At 49.3% G+C, this 22,414-nt stretch overlaps 1 protein-coding gene across 1 annotated transcript in view; it reads right to left on the minus strand.

Annotated features, from left to right (window-relative positions):
* NHEJ1 (non-homologous end joining factor 1) overlaps positions 1 to 22,414 on the minus strand; it is a 1,209,243-nt gene that overhangs the window by 111,727 nt on the left and 1,075,102 nt on the right. The window contains exon 7 of the mRNA XM_069616866.1: positions 4,993 to 5,138. Coding sequence (XP_069472967.1) covers positions 4,993 to 5,138 — 146 coding nt within the window. The remainder of the gene's footprint in view (positions 1 to 4,992; positions 5,139 to 22,414) is intronic.

Raw genomic sequence — 22,414 nt, forward strand, 5'->3', positions numbered from 1 at the left:
TTTGCTGAAATGTATTTCGGTGGAGTTGTCTATTGCTGTGAAGGCCTAGAAAGCTGACTGTGTCCAATGTTGAAGAGCTGGAGACCATCCTTGACGGTGGAGTGACCAGAGCCCTGCCCTGTCCTCCCAGTGTCCTGAAAGCCAGCTGGCTTTCCTGAACTTCAGAAGTTTTCAATGTCAGTAGAATTGAGCCCCTTGAAACCAAACGTTGGGGAATCTGCTTGCCTTCAATCCTTTCCCTTTATAGTGGGTGGGGGGGGGGCAGACTGAGTTGATCCTTATCCTATTTAACTTAGAATATTAATTTAAATAATTCCCCTTGGCAGAACACCACAGGGTGAATTTTGCTCAAATTCGAAATTAACAAAGCTTGTTCCCAGTGTGTGCTGAAAACTATACACTGTAATGTAATTGGGTAATTTGATTTTTTCCTGTTAACCCCGTTTTCTTTTAGGAAGAGGGGTTTGCGATTTTCCCTAAACAAACTAAAGAAATGCCTAAACTGCGAAATTCCCCAACACAGGGCTTTAAGTTGAGGGGGGTCTGAAATCCGAAATCCCAAATTCATCCCAATTTATTCAGTCTAGCTTCCTCAACACAGGCATTTAAGTGGAGGTGGGGAGTGGTCTTAGATCCAAAATTCTTAAATAATTCCAATTTTGCTGTCCGACTTCCCCAACACAGACTAAAGTGGGGGGGGGAGGCATCTGAAAAAACTAACTGCTATATTACCCTGTGTTTATTTTAAAGCAGAAGTGTGGGTGAAATAATAATTGCCATATGCATCTGTACAAATCTGTAAACCAAACTGCTAGCTTTTTAAGAGCACAAGAAAATCAAAATTGCACAGCATTGCATATGCATTTCATTGACCAGTGATGATTATTTGTAGTGAAATCTGTAGAAAGTAAAGAATTGTGCTTTGTCTTTTTTCCAACCAACTTGTGTTATTTAACAAGAAGTTTAATTGTGAGCTACAAAGAAGGTGGTGTGTGTCATTTTAGTGTGATCTCCATTATCTATTATTCAAATAAATACAAATATATTTCCTGTACACTGACCTGGTTGTTGGCTAATTGGTAGCAGAGGGGGAGAGATCGAAGGGGCATTCGCGCCCTGAGGATTATGGGCATGTGGTGTGAAATAATAAATAATATTAATATTAGATACATTGGAAAAGGGGCTGAACAAAGAACTGACATTAAACAGTTTGTTGTGTGACACCTTGATTGGGGAGGGAAAGAACTCCCCGTGTTGAGGGTGGCCTCTCAAACTGTTGCATAAAGAAATCCAAAATATTTTGTTCTGCGGAACTCTTCTTCATGAGGTAATTACAAATGAGGCACTTCTTTAAACCTTTGAGATCACTGAAGACATAGTTATAACAACATTACGGGCCTTTAATCTTTTTAGATGTTGCAGATGATTTGGTTATTCATGAAGATGGAGATGTTTCCACTACTATTCACCTGAGAGGCAAGCATTCCGTTCGGGTTCGATCTCATGAGAGGCGCTACCCATCCCTCTGAATATCCACCATGTAACCACCCTGTTGGTTCTTTTATGTTTCAGAACACATTCTAACATACGTCTCACTTTGAAGGTGGCATCTACCTTTTTTGGCATTATGTTATGGATGAAAAAGAGAAATGTTCTCTATTCTTCATCAAAAGGTAAATCAACACACTATCATAGAAGCGTTAGATTGCATTATAATGTCATTTAATAATGAGTACCTTCAAACGTACACATATTGTCTTTTTTGATATTATAGATTTGAAAATGCTGCTCCTGATGAAGGTATTTAGAGATCCCAAAACACATTGAGCTGCCTTTGTTTGGAAGACCACACAACCAAAAAAATGTGGATGTATTTATCCAATATAATTGGATGTTACTTTATCAATAAGAATTACGTTTCCTTTATTATCTACCAATTTCTACATTGAGATATTATCTGAAGTTTTATCAACACATTAACTCAATTTATTTTTACAGCATGTCCTAAATGACGTGGTCTTCCTCTTATAATAGATATTGGCAATACCAGCCTTTGATAGTGTGCACAGGGCGGTGGCAATACCAGCCTTTGATAGTGTGCAGCGGACGGTGGCAATACCAGCCTTTGATAGTGTGCAGCGGACGGTGGCAATACCAGCCTTTGATAGTGTGCAGAGGGCGGTGGCAATACCAGCCTGTGATAGTGTGCAGGGGACGGTGGCAATACCAGCCTTTGATAGTGTGCAGGGGACGGTGGCAATACCAGCCTTTCATAGTGTGCAGGGGACGGTGGCAATACCAGCCTTTGATAGTGTGCAGGGGACGGTGGCAATACCAGCCTTTGATAGTGTGCTGGGGGAGGTGGCAATACCAGCCTTTGATAGTGTGCACAGGGAGGTGGCAATACCAGTCTTTGATAGTGTGCAGGGGACGGTGGTAATACCAGCCTTTGATAGTGTGCAGGGGGCGGTGGCAATATCAGCCTTTGATAGTGTGCAGAGGGCGGTGGCAATACCAGCCTGTGATAGTGTGCAGGGGACGGTGGCAATACCAGCCTTTGATAGTGTGCAGGGGACGGTGGCAATACCAGCCTTTGAGAGTGTGCTGGGGACGGTGGCAATACCAGCCTTTGATAGTGTGCACAGGGAGGTGGCAATACCAGCCTTTGATAGTGTGCAGGGGACGGTGGCAATACCAGCCTTTGATAGTGTGCTGGGGACGGTGGCAATACCAGCCTTTGATAGTGGGTAGGGAGGTGGCAATACCAGCCTTTGATAGTGGGCAGGGGACGGTGGTAATACCAGCCTTTGATCGTGTGCTGGGGACGGTGGCAATACCAGCCTTTGATAGTGTGCAGGGGACGGTGGCAATACCAGCCTTTGATAGTGTAATGGGGGAGGTGGCAATACCAGCCTTTGGATAGTGTGCACAGGGAGGTGGCAATACCAGCCTTTGATAGTGTGCAGGGGACGGTGGTAATACCAGCCTTTGATAGTGTGCAGGGGACGGTGGCAATACCAGCCTTTGATAGTGTGCAGGGGACGGTGGCAATACCAGCCTTTGATAGTGTGCTGGGGACGGTGGCAATACCAGCCTTTGATAGTGTGCAGGGGACGGTGGCAACACCAGCCTTTGATAGTGTGCAGGGGACGAGTGTCTCCTTGAATTGACCATACTTTTACTTCTTTCATTTGCGATATTCAATGTCTGTGCCAGGTTCTACCACTTCTCCCCCGCACCTTGACTTTGATACATTTCCATTATTTTTTCTTACATTTATTCCATTTGGTGTGCAGCGTTTGACATTTCTCTTGCACCGGGCAGGGACGGGCTTTCTACTTCGCTTCTTGCTAAACGTTTAAGAGTTATTTGACTTCTGTAGCACTGCTTTGCAGGACGATTTCACGGCACTCCCTTCTACTAAACCTCTTTGCCCCCACCTCTCCTACCACTTCAATAAAAAAGGACTGGCAAAAGGTTACATATAGATGGATTTGTGGTTTCTAATGCGCCAGTCGCAAACACCGCCCTGCTCCTCTCATGATCAGTGCAGAAGTCTTCTGGGGACTCAGGATGCTGCATTTGGACGCTGCCTGTATTGCGACTTAACACAGCTGGTTGGACACCACTGGACTGGGAACCAAAGGTGTCCCTGGAAATGTTTTTGAAAGTGGCCCAATATTAACATATACTGAAAGCTTTGCAACACATTCTTTACTTCATCCCACTCAAAAGAGGCCCACGATGCCAGGGCCCACGACGCCGAGGCACAAGACGCAGAGGCACAAGACGCAGAGGCACAAGACGCAGAGGCACAAGACGCAGAGGCACAAGACGCAGAGGCACAAGACGCAGAGGCACAAGACGCAGAGGCACAAGACGCAGAGGCCCACCGGGAACTCTCCAGAGTTGTTCCTTGTAGGCCAATCTGCCACTGCCCCTGCCCCTCTTATGTACTCCCTCGCTGCATCCGTCCACCTCTGCCCGTGTAGCATAGCCAGAGCTTTATTTCTCTTTGCTCGCTTTCGACACCCCCGTTCTCCCTTACCTAACTGCACTTTGTCCCTTTGCTCCATAGCTAGGAATCTTTTTTCCTTTCGTCTGTGGATTTCTTTCTAGTACCCCATTTTCCTGTTGATCCTCTATTATCCCATCATTTATTGCATTCTCTCCATCCCTCACCTTCCTGCAACTCCCTTTCTTTCTTTATTGCTCCTTTCCTACCCTTTCACTCCCTGCCCTCTTCCCCCACCGTCTTCCTAACTAGCCTGCTCCCCTTATTTCGTGCCTGTCTAATCTGATTGTTCATTAGCCCCATTTTCCCCTCTGAACCTTGTATTACATTTCCCCTTGCCACCTCCTTCCTCGCTACCCTGTTCACTGGTCACCCCTCTCCCTCTTACCCCCTTATTTCGTGTCGCTCTCTACGCCAATCGTTCCTTCACACCCCCCACCATTTTATTTCCTCTGGACCTCCCCTTACCATTTAGTCCTACGCCTTTTCTTTGGTACCCCCTCCCTCTCTGCTCCCAGCTTCTCCTGGGGGTGGGGTGAGAGGCACTTACCACCAGGAGTGAAGTCATTAAAAAAAAGTGGGGGGACTCAATAACATACCAATTGAATGTGGTGTCACCAGAAATGAGCATATCAAGGGGCCCTCTGAAAAAGGTGGGGGGACTTATGAAAAAAGTGGGGGACCCTGTTAAGTTCTACGTCTGGTTACAAATGACTCCGACAACTTCTTGATAATTGTAAGTTCTTTACTTGGTTTGGGCTTATTAATTACAGTTCTTTAAGTCAGATAAGTCATGGGGAAAGTAGGACACCCACTGGCATCCTCTCTCAGGGCTTACATCTTTCAACTGACCACCCTGGAACACTCACTCATGGGTAAACATTCTGCGCTCTGCCTTCCATGTCAACATTCCACTCTATTGCAGGCATATCTAATCATAACAGACCCTGTCCACCCTTGACTTGAGCCCTGCTTACCACCACAGCTGGGGTTGGTGAGGGCTCCCTGATGACGACGGTCTGCGCCTGGTTTTGCACTGGTGCACGGTCCGGCTCAGTCTGCGGACCCGGACTCCGCCCGTCAGAGTCTGCGGATGAGGCAGGGTCTGGGGTCTTGCTGTCCCCTGATAAAGACAAAAGCAATAAAGAACGTCAGAAAGTTCCAAAAATGGTTTCTATTTCTTTTCAGTGACGTGGTTGACATGGGCCGGCTCTGGCGAAAACCTGCAAGCAAGCCATGCACGACTTCACGTCACTCTGTGGGATCAGACAAACATACAGAATAGATATATGGCATGTGTAACATAAAATGCAGCATGGCTAATACATGAAAGAATATACATGATGCATATTTAGACTACAGGCGTATAACACAGGTAGTATTCATAGTAACATATAGGGTGCAGTTTCAATAGCCTCTCCAGGGGACCAATACGTGGCATGCAAAGATTAACACGAGGGGGAGAGTCTTATCGAGACCTCTGCAAATAGGCCCACTCTCCTCGTGGCGAAATCATGTGTGATGTTCTAGCTGCTCTGCAAGTTACAGGCCAAGGCCGTGGCCCGATGGCAAGTCCCACCCGCCTCACCATAGAAACCGAGAATAGCGGCCGCTGGGGGCAATCTCAGCCACTGGCTACCAATGTGGGGCAATAGGAGGGGCTGACATTTTCTGCCCTGAGCGTCTCTCCTCCACTCGCTGCACAGTGCTTACTTCTCACCCACTCTGTTTGGATATAACTTCAACTTACTGCATGCACACGTCTTCACTCACACTTTCAACCATGCGGACAGTGCTTCCTCAATACTAAACCTCCCCTCCCACTTTCTGGATGGTACCTCTCCCTCACCCAACCATCTCGCTATCTGCCAACGACTCTGCACTCAGTACACACTTTGCCCTCTATCACTGTCTGCACAGTGTTACTCCTTCTTTCGAACCCAGGGAAGGGTGATCTGAAAAACCCAGCCGCTGGACATACAGGCGAGAACCCACAGTGTACCGCCCAAGTTTTCCAGCCAACCGAGGCCTTTCCCGTGGGTGCCGCCATCTTGAATGTGTGGAGACAAAGTTCAGCGAGCGAGGCTGGATGGCCGGCTGCAGGCTGGCCAACACTGCGGCTCAGGGTCAGGTATCACTGTCTCAATGCTGTTTGGCGGGTCTGAAGCACTGGTCGAGGCATCTCGGACTACTTTAGCGGATGCGGCATGACCACAGTCAGCGGCACAGTCGGTTGCAGCTGGAGGGGCCTATAAGATGGACGCTGGTTGATGCTTGTCGATGCACTCCTCCTAGCTTCTTCACTGGCCGTGTGTCGTCCTTTAAAGTGGACGGCCCAAAGCAAAGGAGTGTGTTGCAGGCAATGGCCTTGCCCTTGATTTGGTTCAGAGACTCTCTGGCACTTCGCACTTAGGAAGCTTGCTTGCAGAGCCTAGCAGGGCACGCTGTGTGATGGCTGGGTACTAGTTATGGAGCTGCTGGAGGATCCTCTGGATTTCGTATCTTCCTCTGCTCCCTGGGACATGTTTATGGGAGGGATTGTGCTTTCTTTTTTGGAAATCCTGGCCTTCCTTCACTGGTGGAAGCTGTAAGGCAGACTGTACCTTCAGAACGGGTCCACATGAGTTTCTTGTTGCTGCTTGCAAAGTCTTCAGATGATCTGCCCAAAAGAGGGGCTCGAACCTCTTTTATAGTCAAATGGGACACAGTGATTGGTGCAGGCTAAGCCTACATTAATTAACCAATTCTGGGTCCCCACCAACAATCTCCTTTATGTGTGAGGTCATAACCAGAGTGCTTTGCAACAGAAAAGGTAAAGGGGTGAAAACATGTAATACTAAGTCCCACCCATCTCCTTTGTGGATCAAAGGGTCTCTCTGGTTAATTGAGGTCTCTGTGGTTCTCCTTGAAGCGGCAGGTTTCCCTTGAAGCTGTGGTGAGACTAGACTTTTGGTCTCTGCCAAACCACATACTCGTACCTTCTGAATGGGGTCCCCTTGCATGGGCGACTACTGTAAATACATAGTTCCAGACATGACAGGTCACTGCCCTTGAAACTGAAAGGCAGGAGTTGGCTTCAGTTTGACACAGTGCAATCAAAGGTTGTTGGGGGTTTCCTGTCCTTTGTTAGTCCTGCGGCCAGGCCTCCTGTGGGCCTGTTTGAATCAACTCTGCGGAGCTGCCACCAGCAGCTGACAAAGTAAAGGGCAGATCAATGGAGCCTTTGTTAGTTAATTAGGATGGCCATGGCAGGAGGAAGGTTTTGCCCACCCCCTTCTGTCATGCCCTGATGTACGCTTGACCGTCATATTCCAATTAAATATGACTGTAGGGGTGGTGCCTGTAGGCTGTGACCACCTTAGTACACGGGTCTATATGTATGTCGTGCAGTGAGAATTGGAAAACGTATGTGGATTAAACCCACACATTTTAATTTTTAAAATAACCCAGGCGAGCACACACCCACCATGCAGATGGTCGAATTCCTCACAGTTACACATGCAGAGCCAATTTTCTGTTTAAAAAAAATATATTCACACCCTGGACAGACTCTGACCCTTGCTTCTCTCGGCCCAGGCTGGTGGGCCGTTATCTAAGTGGGGGTGATTGCTACATTTAACCGCTGCTACTTTTGAACATTGTTCGCAAAGCTCGGGCCAAACAAGAAAGCTGACAACTGAACCTGAACTGCAGAAATCAGGGAATTTCTTGGAAGCTTTGCTGTTACCATTAAACAGGGTCCAATACAGAGAATTTGGGGAACTGCACAGCTAGGTTTAAGTCATCTTTGATTGCATACCTTTCTAGCTTTCACATTCTACCCTAGATGAGTGGTAGACACTAAGAGAGACCAAAGTCTACTTACTAGCTGGTCAAGTGGCACAGCGAGTAGAGCGCTCGCTTTGACATCCGTGCAGAGCCTGCTAACGCAGGTTCGAATCCCGGCGGGGCCAAACTCAGCCTTTCATCCTTCCGAGGTCGATAAATGAGCACCACACACCGTGGGTAATAATAAGCAGCTAAGCAGATACCTGAGGGTTCGTTGCGCTATATAAATGCCAAATTATTATTATTATTATTATTATTAGATTGGGGAGGGTCCTTCACTTCTCGGCCCAATCGGGTACGAAACACAATCTGGAGCGATTCCTTCCAACACTCTCTAATCCCAGCGGTCAAGTTTCTGTGGGATGTTCTTTCTAGCCGAGGACATTAATAAATCCCCTCCTCCAAGACTACTCTTCACTTGATAGGCAACACACTACCTCAGCACTAATCAATGCTGATATAGGGCCGGATCTTTCTCTAATGACTGTCCGGCAAAACATGTCTCCCTGGGTCTGGGATCCAGCTCCCCAATCCAGGGAACTTCATGTACAATCATAGTTTAATTTATAATGCTGTGAGATTTTAACCATGGTTGTTCAGTTCAGAGGGGACACTTCCCCACATGAGGGTCTTAGCAGAGATCTGTGGAATTGCTTGTTAATATTGCACTCTACAGGGGTGCACATTTTATACTTTGATGACAATATAAGATACTGGGGTATTTTCCTAGGTGTTCATGATTAATTTTCTGAGCGACTTAGATGCAAATATTGATATTGGCCGAGTAAAATACCCTGCCCTCTGCCCCCACTTCGCTGATGCCGCCACATCAGCCCCAGCCCCCCCCCCCGTTCCTCCCTGTGTGGGATCACTGTGAGGAATGCGACCATCCGCACAGGGAGTGTGCGCTCGCCTGTGCTTTTTTTGGTGGAAAAGAACATTAATGATGGGAGATCAACCTCTGAAAATGTATGAGGCCATTCCGCACACATTTTCCCTGCTCACCACAAAACAAATGCATCGTCACGTGTACTTCGGGAGGACACAGCCTACAGGTGCCGGCCTCCCCTGTCATGTTCAGCTGGAATGCAACAGCCACGGGTACATCAAAGCATCTCAAGAAGGGTTAAGGCGACGCGTTCCTCCGGCCATGGGCAGCCTAATTAAAATATCAAATTGTCTAAACTGCTGGTGGCAGCGCATACTAATAGGAGTTAATTGGAACAGGCTTGTGTCAGGCTTGATTGCAGAATGGACAAGAGGAAGGCAGTACTAACACCTCTTGGATATGCAATGTGTCAAGTTGAAGCTAGTTCCCACACCTATGTATGAAGGACAGTAAATGGCATGTCTGGGTCCACTATTTACCGTAGGCAACCCCTGCAGAGCTGACCCCTTTCAGAGGGACAAAGTATGTGATTTCAGGGAGACAGAAGTCTGTTCTCACCACAAACTTCAAGGGCGACCTGTGCTTTGAACAAGAGCCACAGAGGGCTCAGTTAACCAGAGAGACACTTTGATCCATGACAGACAAAAAGATGGATGGGACTTAGGAGTACCTGTTATAACCTCTTACCTTTCCTGTTGCAAAGCACTCTGGTCCTGATATCACACATAACAGAAGATTGCTGGTAGGGTCCCAGGATTGGTTCACTAAGGTAGACTCTGAAGGTCCAGGTTAATGAAGTGATGGAATCATCCACGATTCTCCCAAAATGCGGGAACGCCCTTCCCCTCCCCTGCCCCCAAGGACCGTGATTTGACCACCAAGAGGTGACATGCGGTTGGCTTGCTGCTGGATATGGGCAGCTCCTGCGGGAATCGGTCAGAGACGGTCCATCATCTGAGATGCTTTAGGGGGTCACCAGTTGGAGCAGACACCAACAGCCCAAGCACAGCACCCAATGCCTGGCTTCTCTGCAGCCTGCCTCAACGTGGGCCTCCGGCTGCAGCGCACCATGGTGCAGATTAGAGCCGGCCTCTGCGGCTCACGGAATAGGGAAATCAGCGAGGGTTTCAGCACAGCAGCCACAATGAATATGTGTCAGAAAAATCGACATGTAGGGATTTTTAATGGACATTATCTGTATGTTTGTTTTGCGTTTTCTGAAAACAACTTGATTCTAGTACACCGTGGTTATATGAGCCCAGCCCTGATATTAACGTGACAGGCTACGCACTATCATGGACTCACTGACGCCATTTCTCTCGTGTGGCTGCACACAGACCCCAGGCCAAATGTTTAGCAATTTGGTCGTTTAGCAGGCTGGACACGCAGCCTGGCATTGTGCATGCACGAGATACCATCATGGCATCCAGCTGGGTGGGCAACGCGTAAGGTTACACATGCAGTGACCCCGAGGACCCTGCTCAAAGCCAACTTTTCCAGAAATAGTTCGCGATCTGTATAAACAAATGTAAAGAGACGAGGGCCCCCGTGTACCCTCACGCCAGCCACCCTCAGGGGTGGGGGCGGGGCATTGCTGACCCCGAAGGCCGCGAGATCACAAGCGAAGGGAAGATGTGATGTTGCTCTTGGAATCACCGGGTTTGCAGAGGACCTACATAACATACGAAAACAGCACAATGGCCGGGCGGCCGACAAAGGGCTCCAAGACCGTCCCTGCGTAATGTAGGTGCTGCTTGGAGCACGCATGCAAGGCAGAGCGGGCTGGAGAGACGACAGTGGCCAATGGCAGGCCGGCGTGCCTTGGGCGGTTATTGGTTCGGGGGGAATGGGGCAAAGGCCAGCGGTGAACCGACTTCTCTTTCCCCTACTCACACTGCCGTGCCACTGCTGTATGGATGGCATCCGAATATCTACAGCGCCCATGCAAGCACCCACAGACATGCTGGCAGCACCACCCTCGCTCGGCACAGCTCTGGTCTTCCGAGACAAAGCACCCACAGACCTTCTTGGGCACAGCCTCCATGCCAATCTACGGAGGATTGGCTGGAGCGCAGAGCAGCTGCCCTATCCAACAGACAGCGGTGCCCTAGTCCCACCTCCCCCGATAACCAACCCACACTCCCTCCCCCGCCCCCTCCCCAGCCTGCAAACACACCTTAGCCGCCACCCTGAGTTACATGGTCGGGCCAATTGTTCGCCAGAAGGTCCCAGGTAGCGTGTGTAGGGCGAAGAGAAGTCTACCACTGACCGACCCCCTACCCCACCCCCCGTCTGCACCGGACCAGCAACCAGTCCGCTCGGAATCTTTACAGCGTCAATAATGGAAATGACTTTCACTACAGGCTGATGAGGAGCAACCCGGCCAAGGAACCCCCCGGTGATTTACATCGATGCCAGCGAACCTGGCTCACAGCTTACAGGTTTTCTAATGTTTTCGAGCTTCCCTGGAGGCCACAGTCATTGGGGATGACCCCGCATTCCACAGGAAACGTGGGGCTAATGGTAAGTACCCCATAAACGAGAGTCAGTCCCACATCACCAGCAACGTGTGAACAAAGAACAGAAAGTGGGAAGCTGGAAACAGCCTGTGGCCAATGAAGAGAAATGCTGAGAAGCGAGCCCTTCTCGGCTTCCGTAAATCGAAAGACAGAGACACACCAACGTGTTCTCAGCCTGTGTATCAGATCAGCCCACAACCATGTAAGGGAAAAAAAGAATAAAAAGCAATTGCATCTTAGCGCTCAACACCACAGACGCCTCTGCCCAGGGTGCTCAAACGCTCATCACAGACGCCTGCGTCCAGGGTGCTGAAACGGCCAACACCACAGGCGCCTCTGTCCAGGGTGCTGAAACGGCCAACACCACAGGCGCCTCTGTCCAGGGTGCTGAAACGCTCAACACCACAGGCGCCTCTGTCCAGGGTGCTGACACGCTCAACACCACAAGCACCTCTGTCCAGGGTGCTGAAAAGCTCCACACCACAGGCGCCTCTGTCCAGGGCGCTGAAACTTTCAAGGACAGAAAAGGGAAACTCCCAAACAAACGGGGGACCGTGTTTAAGGGTCATTTTAAAGGAAAAATCACAACGGTACGTAGAGGGCCACGGTCTCTAATAAATTCGCCGTGGCCCGAGAATTCAAACGGAACGGGCATGTCCAAGTTTGTATTAGTGCCCAATTCCCGAGGCCCGGAACCTTCGTTTCTAAGCGCACAGGGAAACTAAGGAAACAATTTTATCACGGAGAGGAACTGGGATTATAAATTGTAGCCTCCGAGTCTGAACGCCAACTTTTCGCTAAATCGGAGGGAATGGTTTTGTTGGATCCGTTTAGAAGGACACATACATACTCTGAATAGCGGGTTGACTTTTAAAGCGTGGGTGATTAGTGGAGATAGTGGGAGAAAGAAACATAAAAGGGACAGGGATGAGAAGGAAAAAGTCCTGGAAAGGAACACTAAGAAAATAAAAGAAAATGGCAGAAAAAGAAAAAAGAAAATGGCAGAAAAGGAAAAAAGAAAATGGCAGAAAAAGGAAAAAAGAAAATGGCTTTAAAGATAGAAAGGAAACCGGCAGTGAATGAAGCTGACAGGAAAAGAAGTGGATAGGAGAGAAAGTGAGAATACAGATAGGGAGGAAAAAAGAAACCAGTCCTGAAAAATAGGAAGGAAATTAAGAAATCAAGCAAGATCGGAGGAAAGCGAAAGGCAGAAAGCAGGCCGAAATGAAGATAGCAAACAAGCAGGAAAGGAACAAAGAACACAGGTAGGAAAGAACGGAAACTGACAGAAAACGGTGAAGGAGACGAGCACGAGAGGAAAAGGGCAGGCAGGCAAGGAAGAAAGCAGGCAGGATAGAAGAAATGGAGGCCAGAAAAAAAGGGGAACGAGACAGGCAGGCAAGGAAGAAAGCAGGCAGGGTAGTAAGAAAGGAAGGCCAGAAAAAGGGGAAAGAGAAGGGCAGGCAGGCAAGGAAGAAAGCAGGCAGGATAGAAGAAAGGGAGGCCAGAAAAAAAGGGGAACGAGACAGGCAGGCAAGGAAGAAAGCAGGCAGGATTGAAGAAAGAAAGGCCGAAAAAAAGGGGGCAGTGGACAGGCAAGCAAGGAAGAAAGCAGGCAGGATAGAAGAAAGGCCAGCAAAAAGGGGGAAGGATACGGGCAAGCAAGGAAGAAAGCAGGCAGGATAGTAAGAAATGAAAGCCAGAAAAAAATGGGAAGGAGAAGGGCAGGCAGGATAGAAGAAAGGAAGGCCAAAAAAAGGCGAAGGAGAAGGGCAGGCAAGGAAGAACGCAGGCAAGATAGAAGAAAGGAAGGTCAGAAAAAAAGGAGAAGGATACAGGCGGGCAAGTAAGAAAGCAGGCAGGATAGAAGAAAGAACGGCCAGAAAAAATGGGAAGGAGAAGGGCAGGCATGCAAGGAAGAAAGCAGGCAGCATAGGGGAAGGAGACAGGCAGGCAAGGAAGAAAGCAGGCAGGATAGAAGAAAAGAAATGCCAAGGAAAGGCAGCAAGCACACAGACAGAAAAGATTAAGAGCAACAAGGCAGGAAACCAACAGAGGCGGGAAAGGAGGTTTCCTTTCAGAGCTGCAGCTGATGAACTCTGGGCTCATATCTCCCTTATGGACCATCTTTGGTTTAGGACATGGGGTCTGCAATCTGCAGCTCTCCAGATGTTTTGGACTAAGAATCCCATGATCCCTCGCCATTGGCTATGCTGGCCAGGGCTGATTGGAGCTCTAGTCCAAAACACCTGGCAAGCCAAAGGTTGCAGACCCCGGATACAGGAGCACAGAAGGGAATGCGATCTCTCTAGGCACTATTTGTGCTTAGCCCATGGATGTTACCCAAAAGAGACTATGCCTCAAGACTGGAAAATGCAGCATTGTATAGGATTTTCAAGGGTCACCCTTATTTATTTATACATTTATATAGCGCACCTAATCCTGAGACCTCTGGGAATCCTTGGGTGCATAAAGAAACTACATTAGGAACTCGATACTGGAGAAAACCACCCAAGTTGGGCACCCCTTATCCCTCACGCTCGATAAATATGTTTATAAAATTCATGTGTATATGTAATGACAATGGCATGATGCTGCATACCAACACACACAAACATTATAACAGGTAAACACAAAGATCATTATTCCCAAAATCCACATACATTCCAGTAGTGTGCAAAGCACAGACAGACATGTGCCTTCTACTGCAAATCTAAACGCAGGAATCACAAGGCCTTCACAGCACAGAGAAGTAAAGCACTGTGCAGACCCCCCACCTACCCATCATGCCTGCACGTGATTCAGTCTCCATCAGAAACACGCTCCCCAGGGCCGTCTGCACAGGTATATGGAGTATGTTCAGCAACACACTCTGACATTCGTGCTATTCTGTCATGGGCAGTTTTTTTCAGTTTCATGGAGAGCATCCCACCTGCCCATTTAAAGCACAGCCCAATAGGTCTGCTCAGAGTCCCTGGGGCACTTGGGATTTTTGGCACATTTGGTTAAACTCTCGGTGCTCACAGTTAAAGGGCATTATAACGCTGAAAAGGACTTCGATCTTTCCTTGAATGAGGAAGCTGGGTATTTATAAACACCCATTTACTGGGGAGCCCTGCTGGAATAATGCACCTTCCACCCAGTGGAGCTCCAACAGAACTTGGAAACTTCTACTGGTGAACGGAGACTGCAGCAGGGTATTCAATGGGAAATGGGCGGTGGGGCGTTTACTGCGTTCTCTAGTGGGGGCAAGCGTAGAAAAGAACCGAATTCTCACCCCCGATCCCTCAGTGCGGTATGAGTGTCCAACTGTCTCGGGAGGATAGTTCAGAGGCAACATGCTCGCCTTGGAAGCAAGATGACACGGAGCAACACAGGTTTGATCCCCGGGTCCGCATTTAGAAACCTCTGGGGATATGTTAAGCGCGTTATACATAACATATCAATGCTCCCTCTAGTTTTGTTCCGCTAAATGCTATAATTGTTTTGATGTGTGCAGGTGACCACTTTGTGAGCATGCATAATTAGTGAGCAGTCATCTTTGAAGATAGCGTGGGAGGGAATGTCCTCCTCCCCAACCACTGCATTTCTTTACATATCAGTATAAAAGATGCAACATAACCATTTCCTCAAATCAATGGCTTTATAGGAGACCTCCCAAATCAAGCTTAGACTTCAAGATGAACAAGTTGTATTACACTGGGGAAAAAAAGAACCTCTCAAAATGTGCTAAAAAGAACAAAGACAGCTCCTGCGGCTGGCAGCAAAAAATGTAGCCACAATACATTATTTGCCAGATGAAATAATGGCAATGAAAAGGAGTGTGCTAGAAGTCATAACAATAGAGCTGTGCCACTAGAATTAAATAATTCAGGGTTCTGGTGAACATGGCTCTCACGACGTTTGTGTCAGGAGAATAAATGCATCAGGATTGCTGCACCACAAAGTATAATGTTCAGAATTCCTGTGCCACTGCTTACCATCCATGCCACATTGCACTGAGAACAGTGTAGGGACAGCACTTACTCTGAACTGTGAGGGGTCAGAAATGTGAGGCGGACAACTTTATGAAGGTTTTTCAAAAGATGCCATTTTATTAACTCAAAAGGTAGGATAAACGCCTCACTATCCCTACCCTGACGAGGATTTCCCTGCCTAAAATAAACTAAAGGAAAGACTCTAACCCAGGATCTCTGTCCCCTCACACTTATACATAAAGTAACACAATAAGGTAATGCATGACAGTTCAAATTCAACAAAAATATAACAGTAAAGTTCACAATATGATACCAGTCTCAACTTATGATCTGGTGAATTTCTCTTCCCCAGATTCAAACAAGATTCTGTTCCACAGTTAGAAAAAAAAAAAAAACGAGGAAATCCTGGTTTGTAACTAAGTTCTAACACAGTTCATTGTGACTCCAACTTGACAACAAAAGTTCCAATACTCCAAGTGGTTCAACAAAAAGGACTTCCTATTGTAATAGTAAGACTCAAAGTAATCTTCTTCACACAAAGAATATTTCCTTAGTCCTCCAGTACCAACATAAATTGTCTTCGTCAGGATGCTTTTTTTCAACAATCTATTATTTCTGAAGCAATGTAACACTTCTGTAGCAGTTTTATACAGTTCTTGCTTCAGCAATGAAAGTTTGTCAGGATAATTTGCCATCAGCACTTCACAGCACGTCATCAACTTCTATCTGATTTGCTCCTATGCCATGCCTTTAAAGTTCACTGCTCAGGTATACTACCCTGCCCGAACAGTAATTTACAAACAAGTGCCTCTGTGGTTAAGATCAGCTTACCATAACTTTGTAGTGTTCATTACTTTACAACATCAGCTTTTAAGCAATTCTTCAGGGAAGGCAAGATTCACATTGGTGCTCTTTAGTACCCTCTTGTACTTTCCAGAACCTCTGCAAGTTATGCTCATCTCCTTCTGAACAACCTTTTTTCAGAAAGTCAGCCTTCTTGCCACTCTTTCCCCTCTGCATTATTAACCAAACACTGAAAAATATATGGGTTTCTTCTGCTTCTTCCTTGACTTAGGAAACATGAGTTTATACCAGCTTTTGTTAGGTGCTTCTTCAAATATGGGCAATAGGTTTTACAACCTTTGAAACTTTCATTAGTCCCCGCCTGACTTTGGCAATATCGGCTAATTTTAGATTGTCATGCTTTTACTTTCTTTTGGCTTGGGTAATAGTTGTTTAAATTAGGTTCTAGCAGTATAACCCCATTTTATTGTTGGGTTCTAAATAAACGTACATGCTTAAAGACTCTGTAATTTGGTTTTGCACAGTGTTTTCTCTGGTTTCTGATAGTTCGATAGTCAAAATTGCCTTCGGTATTACTTTCACACACACGCAAGTGTTTTCTAATCTGAAAACACCTGTATCGAGCATGCAAGTGGTCTTGGAGCACTTTGGTGTCACTATAAACTGGTAAACTCACTGGGTAAAGCATGTGTGTCCGATTCCTTCGCTGCTCACAGGTACTTTGGTTCAGCGGCTCCTGGCAATCTGCCAATCTGCTGATTTCAGTCTGCCGTCACCCATGCCATTTGTACACATAGTTTCATTTGCTCCGGAGGCTCTCCAGTGCTCACCTGCCACTGTAGACAGCCTGGTGGAGAGGAAAGCTACAGATCTTCTCAGAGGGCAAGCTTCCCTCTCTCACGCTTCTGCTGTGCGACCTCAGCAACTAAGGCTTCTGGAGGCAAAGACCCTCTCAGAACTGGCTACTGCTTGCTTCTCAATCAGAAAATGGCAAAGTCCACAGAATCCGCTCGTAGTGTGTTCACCTTCTTAAAGGGTCCACAGCCCGCAACAGCACCGCAGCACAGCAGGGCACAGCGCAGCAAAGTCACAATCACAGAAGGGCAGCAGAGCACTGTGGTGGCCAAGCAGTACTTAATTAGTAGGTAATCAGTACTTGCGTCGAGTGTGCGCTGCTCAATAATGGTCCTGGCGTCTTCTCCCTCCCCCAGTCTCTGCTGCAAAGTAGAGTACACAACTCTTCAACCCACGTCCACTGCTCTGCTCCTTCTGCTCTCTAATGGCCTGCACTTGATGAGGCCTTCTAAACCCGCTAGTATCCCTCAGGGGTGGGTCATTCTCATTAACAAGCTGCACTTTGCAGATTTGTTCCCCTTATGCCTTCTTCCTCGTCCCAGTACTTATGGGATTATGGGACTTGAAGCCCCTAATGCAAACAGTTTTTCCAACTTCTATTTTGCAATGAGCCATTAGAAGGTTGGGGTCATGGGGGAAGTTGAACAATGGGTTTTCCCATTCCTCCTAAGCTGCTCCCCCCATGTGATCCTCCTGTAGAACACCATCCCCAAAGTCAGGATCAGAAAATGTCCGCCTTTCCCTGGTCACATGAGAAGGGTCCCATGGGGGAATCATGACCGACTATTCACAGAACCAGCCCTGCAGATAAGGGCAGCAACATTAACTTTTACTCCTGTGAGAAACCTGAGGGTGTCCTCACATATAATCCCCTTGGGACCTCTTCTCAGGTGGCCAGGGAAGGGCCATCGCTCTTGGATCCAGACCCTGATGGTGGAGAAGCGAGGGAGGATCACATGGGTGGAGGGTCCTTAGGGATTGGGAACAAGATGTTCTCAGGTGAGATGCGGTATTCCACATTTCCCTTTCAGGGAGAACCCTATATCCCAGAAGTAATTATGGGGTGTTATCCCTGTCCCACTGACCTGGGACGTGACCAGGGATACTATCCCCTTAAAAGCATCAGGAAAAGTATGAAGTGGAAGGAACAAGTTACTTACCTATAACTGTTGTTCTCCAGCATGGGTCTGGCATGGATTCACATGCTCATGAATATTCCCTGTCGTCAGGCTGGGAACCCTCGGTAAAGAAAAAATCAGTTTCAGTTTCGTTTCTGAACTGTCTTTCTACTAGTAACCAATCACTGGTCTCTGGGTCATACTGCGGCCAGCCAATGACTACCCTTTAACTAAGCCCCTCCTCTGGCAGCCATCTTCAGATTTGGTAGCACGTAAAGTGGCAGTAGGACCAACAGAAGAGCCGCAGAGGGGTAGGCGGGAGGCTTCGCATGTGAATCCATGCCAGACCCATGCTGAAGAACAACAGTTACAGGTAAGTAACTTGTTCCTTCTCCAGCATGAGGTCTGGCATGGATTCACATGCTCATGAATACAATACATAGCAGTACACACATGCACAACCACGGGAGGTGGCAAGGCTCAACATTAAGCATTTCAAAAACTCAACATTAAGCATCTCTTACCTCCTCAACAGGCTCACCTTCAAGCAAACAGGTTGCGCAGCATTGCCTGGCCGACTCTGGACTCCTCCCTGAAATCCCGGTCGACCCAGTAGAATTTCATGAAGGTGTGTGTCGACCTCCACGCAGCAGCCCTGCAGATGTCCAGCAGGGGCACACCAGACAGGAACGCCGTAGTAGCAGCGATCGCTCTGGTGGAATGGGATCTAGGACAGCAGGACAACAGTCGGTTTGCCAGCCGGTGACAGTGCATGATGCAGCCGGAGAGCCATCTGGAAATGGAAGCCTTTGAGAGGGCTTTCCCTTGGTTCACAGGGCCAAAGTTCACAAACAGCTGTGATGTCTTCGGAAAACTCTTAGTGTGGTCCACGTAGAACTTCAGCGCTCTAGCCACATTCAGCAAGTACCAAGTCCTCTCAGCCGGCGATGAAGGCGATGGGAAGAAAACAGGTAACACCAAGGGCTCGTTGAGATGGAAGTCCGACGGCACCTTGGGCATGAAGGAGGGGTGTGTCCTCAGCACTACCCTTGTCTTGTGGAATGTCAGGCATGGAGGCTTACAGGAGAGGGCCTGAATCTCTCCCACTCGTCGTGCGGAGGTGATGGCCACAAGAAACGCTGTCTTCCATGATAGGAACTTCAGCGGTGCCAAATGCAAGGACTCGAATGGCGGACCCATGAGCCTGGTCAGCACCACATTGAACTCCCACACCGGGGCCGGAGCCTTCACCGGCGGGAACAAGTGGAACAGTCCTTACATGAACTCCTTCACCAGGCGATGAGACCACAGCGACGTACGCCCCAGAGTTCTGGTGTAGCGGGAGATAGCGGCCAGATGGGTTTTGATGGAGGCATGTGCCAGCCCCGCCTTGGTGTGTGTCGCCGTCGAGAACAGATCGATCTCGGGATTGCCCCACCATCGGAGTAGGAGATCCACTTGATCCTGCTGAAGCTCCCACTCGTGGCAAGAGCGCAGCTCCTTGCTGAGTGAGTCGGCGACAGTGTTTTTTACTCCTGCCAGATGAAAAAGTACCAGGACCATCCCCTGGGTGACAGCCCAGTGCCAAGATACTGCGCTTCCTTGGATAGGGCTGGGGATCTGGTGCCCCCCTGCTTCCAGATGTAGAACATTGTGGTGGTGTTGTCGGTGAAGACCCGTACCACTTTGTCCTTGAGGGACGTAAGGAAAGACCAGAGGGCCCAGAACACGACGTTGATGTGCAGGGACCTCTCCTCTGGGAGCCAAAGGCCTCTTGCATGGAGATCTCCGGTGTGCGCTCCCCATCCCTCCAGGGAGGCGTCCGTCGTCACCGTTTCCTGATGCGCTGGGGTCTGGAAGTCCATGCCCACGGTAAGAGGGTATACCGTTCACAAGAGGCGTGCGGGTGCTCCACCACCGGATTGCTTGACGGAAAGTCTCGTTGAGGGAGATCTTGTCTTCGAAGCTTCCCACCACTTGCATCCAACGGGCGTCAAGGAACTCCTGCAGTGGCCGCATCCACAACCTGCACAGACGCACGAGATAGATGCACAATGACATCATGCCGAGCAGGGACTTGATGGATCTCATCCTGGATACTTCAATGGTCAACAGCCGTTGTACCTTGCCCAGGATGGCCTTCATCCTCTCCTCCGATGGTGAAGCCAACCGCGGCAATGTTTTGAGTCTGGCTCCGAGGAACAGGGCGTCCTGCGACGGTACCAAGTGGTACTTCGCAAAGTTGATAGAGAATCACACTTCCATGAGCAGGTGGACGGTCTTCGCTGTGTGGTCGACGGCGATTTCTCTTGACTTTGCTCGGATGAGCCAATCGTCCAGGTAGCGGTATATCCCCTGCAGACACCGCCACGCCGCCACCAGTGCCAGGCATTTGGTAAAAATCCTTGGTGCCGACTTCAACCCAAAGGGCAGGGCCTTGAAATGGTAATGCCGCCCTTGGACCACGAATCATAGGAACATTCGATGTCCTTTGTGTATGGGGGTGTGGAAGTAGGCATCCTCCAAGTCCAGCGACGACAGAAGTCAGCTTCCTCCAGCTGTCCCAGCACGTGCTGAAGGGTAACCATCCAGAACTTCTGGGATTTGATGTACTTGTCTAGGCGGCGAAGGTCTAGGATGGGCCGCCGGTCTTCTTTCGGACGAGGAAGTACAGCGAGTATACTCCAGAGCCCCAGAACCTCTTTGGGACGAGTTCCATCGTGCCCTTTCTCAGCATGGCTCGTACCTCTAGAAGCATCTGTGGAACGTGGTTTCATTTCCTGGCCACAGGTGGGAAACAGGGGCACTTCCTTTGGAACTCCAGAGTGTGCCCGTGGGCCACGGCATCCAGAACCCAACAGTCGGTGGAGATGGACTCCCACACACCAACGAAGTTCCCCAGCCGGCCTCCCACGGGGTGCTCAGGTGGGGGCCCGACATCACGGCCGGTTCAGTCCTGTTCCACTGAGGCCTTGCCACCCTGGGCTCCTTGGCGACGCGACGATAGCCACCGGCCTTGCTGCTGCCTCTGTAGACTTCCTGCGACGAGGAGCAGGCCACTTGGTGGTACGATGAGGAACTGCTGCCGAATCCTTTGGAGGCACCTTCAGATTTGCCTCCGGAGGTCCGAAAGGACGGCCATCATTGATGGAGTGCCCAATGCACAGGACGTCTCGGTGTCCGCCTTGATGGCCTGCAGGGACTCGTCCACAGCCTTGCCGAATAGGTTGTTTCCGTCTAAGGGCATGTCCAGTACCCTGGTCTGCACGTCCTGGCTGAAATCGGTGGCACTGAGCCAACCGCGCCGGCGAAGGCAGATGCCGTTGCCCATCTGACGAAATCCAGAATCGGCGATATCCATGGCTACCGTGATCCGAAGCCACCTCGCCCTCTTGCAGGATTTCAGGGGCTTCCACCCTCTTGTCGTCCAGGAGGAAGTCCACTATAGGAGCGATCTTGAACCACAGCTCCCGATCGTAGCCGGCCTAGATCGCAATGGCGTTGGCCGCCTTGATGGGCGTCGCTGCCGACGAGATGACCCGACGTCCCATGGCATCTAGCTTCTTCCCCTCACCGTCCGGCGGGGAAGTGGAAGATGACGCCGTCGCCCCTGCTGCTTTCTTCTTGGCTGCCACAGAGACCACTGAATCCGGGGTCGGATGCGCCCTGAGGCACATAGGAGCGGAGTCCGGGACCCGGTACTACTTCTCGTACCGGTCTCTCTTCGCAGGGGCCGTGGACGGGTTTCTTCAGAAGTGACAGCCCTTTGTCCCATATGTCGTCCAACAGCAGGACTGAGAGTATGGTTTTCCTCTTGGCTTCCTGTCATTGGTAACGAAATCCCTCTTTCTTCTGCTCCTCGGAGCACAGCTGGAAGAGCTCCGAGGCCCTGGCAATGATGGTGTGGAAGGAGCCAATTTCTTCGGAAGGGGATGCTCGGGCAGGAGGCGACAGGAGATCCATTCCGTCATCGTCACCGTCGCCCGTCCCCGTCATCGCCGTCTCCGTCTCATCCCTCAGCGTAGGGGATGGAGGTGAAGGTTGGATGAGGATGGACTTGAATCTGCTTGTTTGGTGGACTCTGTGGCGGTCCAGGCTGGAGGTAAGGGCAACCTTGTCCTTATCTCTGTGCACAGGGTCTGTAAAGCCAGCAAGATTGCTCCTGAATTGTCTTGCGGCGGAGGCATCGGTTGCCACGGGAGTGTCGGCAGGGGCGCTCGGGCCGCCGCTCCTCGTCAGCTCCACCATCGCTCTCTACGTCCGCTGTTAGGGAGAATTCTCATTGATGACTAATTTCCCTCACCTAGTGAGTCCCCCAGCAGCTTTGCTGGACTTCTGGAGTTTGTTTCCACTTGGAAAGAGTGTGTACACAGGAGCCTGCCAAGAAGAGCCTGTGTGAACTACAGAGT

This window comes from Ambystoma mexicanum, chromosome 9 (genome assembly GCF_040938575.1).
Source record: "Ambystoma mexicanum isolate Mex_15411 chromosome 9, UKY_AmexF1_1, whole genome shotgun sequence".
In the NCBI taxonomy this organism is placed as follows: domain Eukaryota; kingdom Metazoa; phylum Chordata; class Amphibia; order Caudata; family Ambystomatidae; genus Ambystoma; species Ambystoma mexicanum.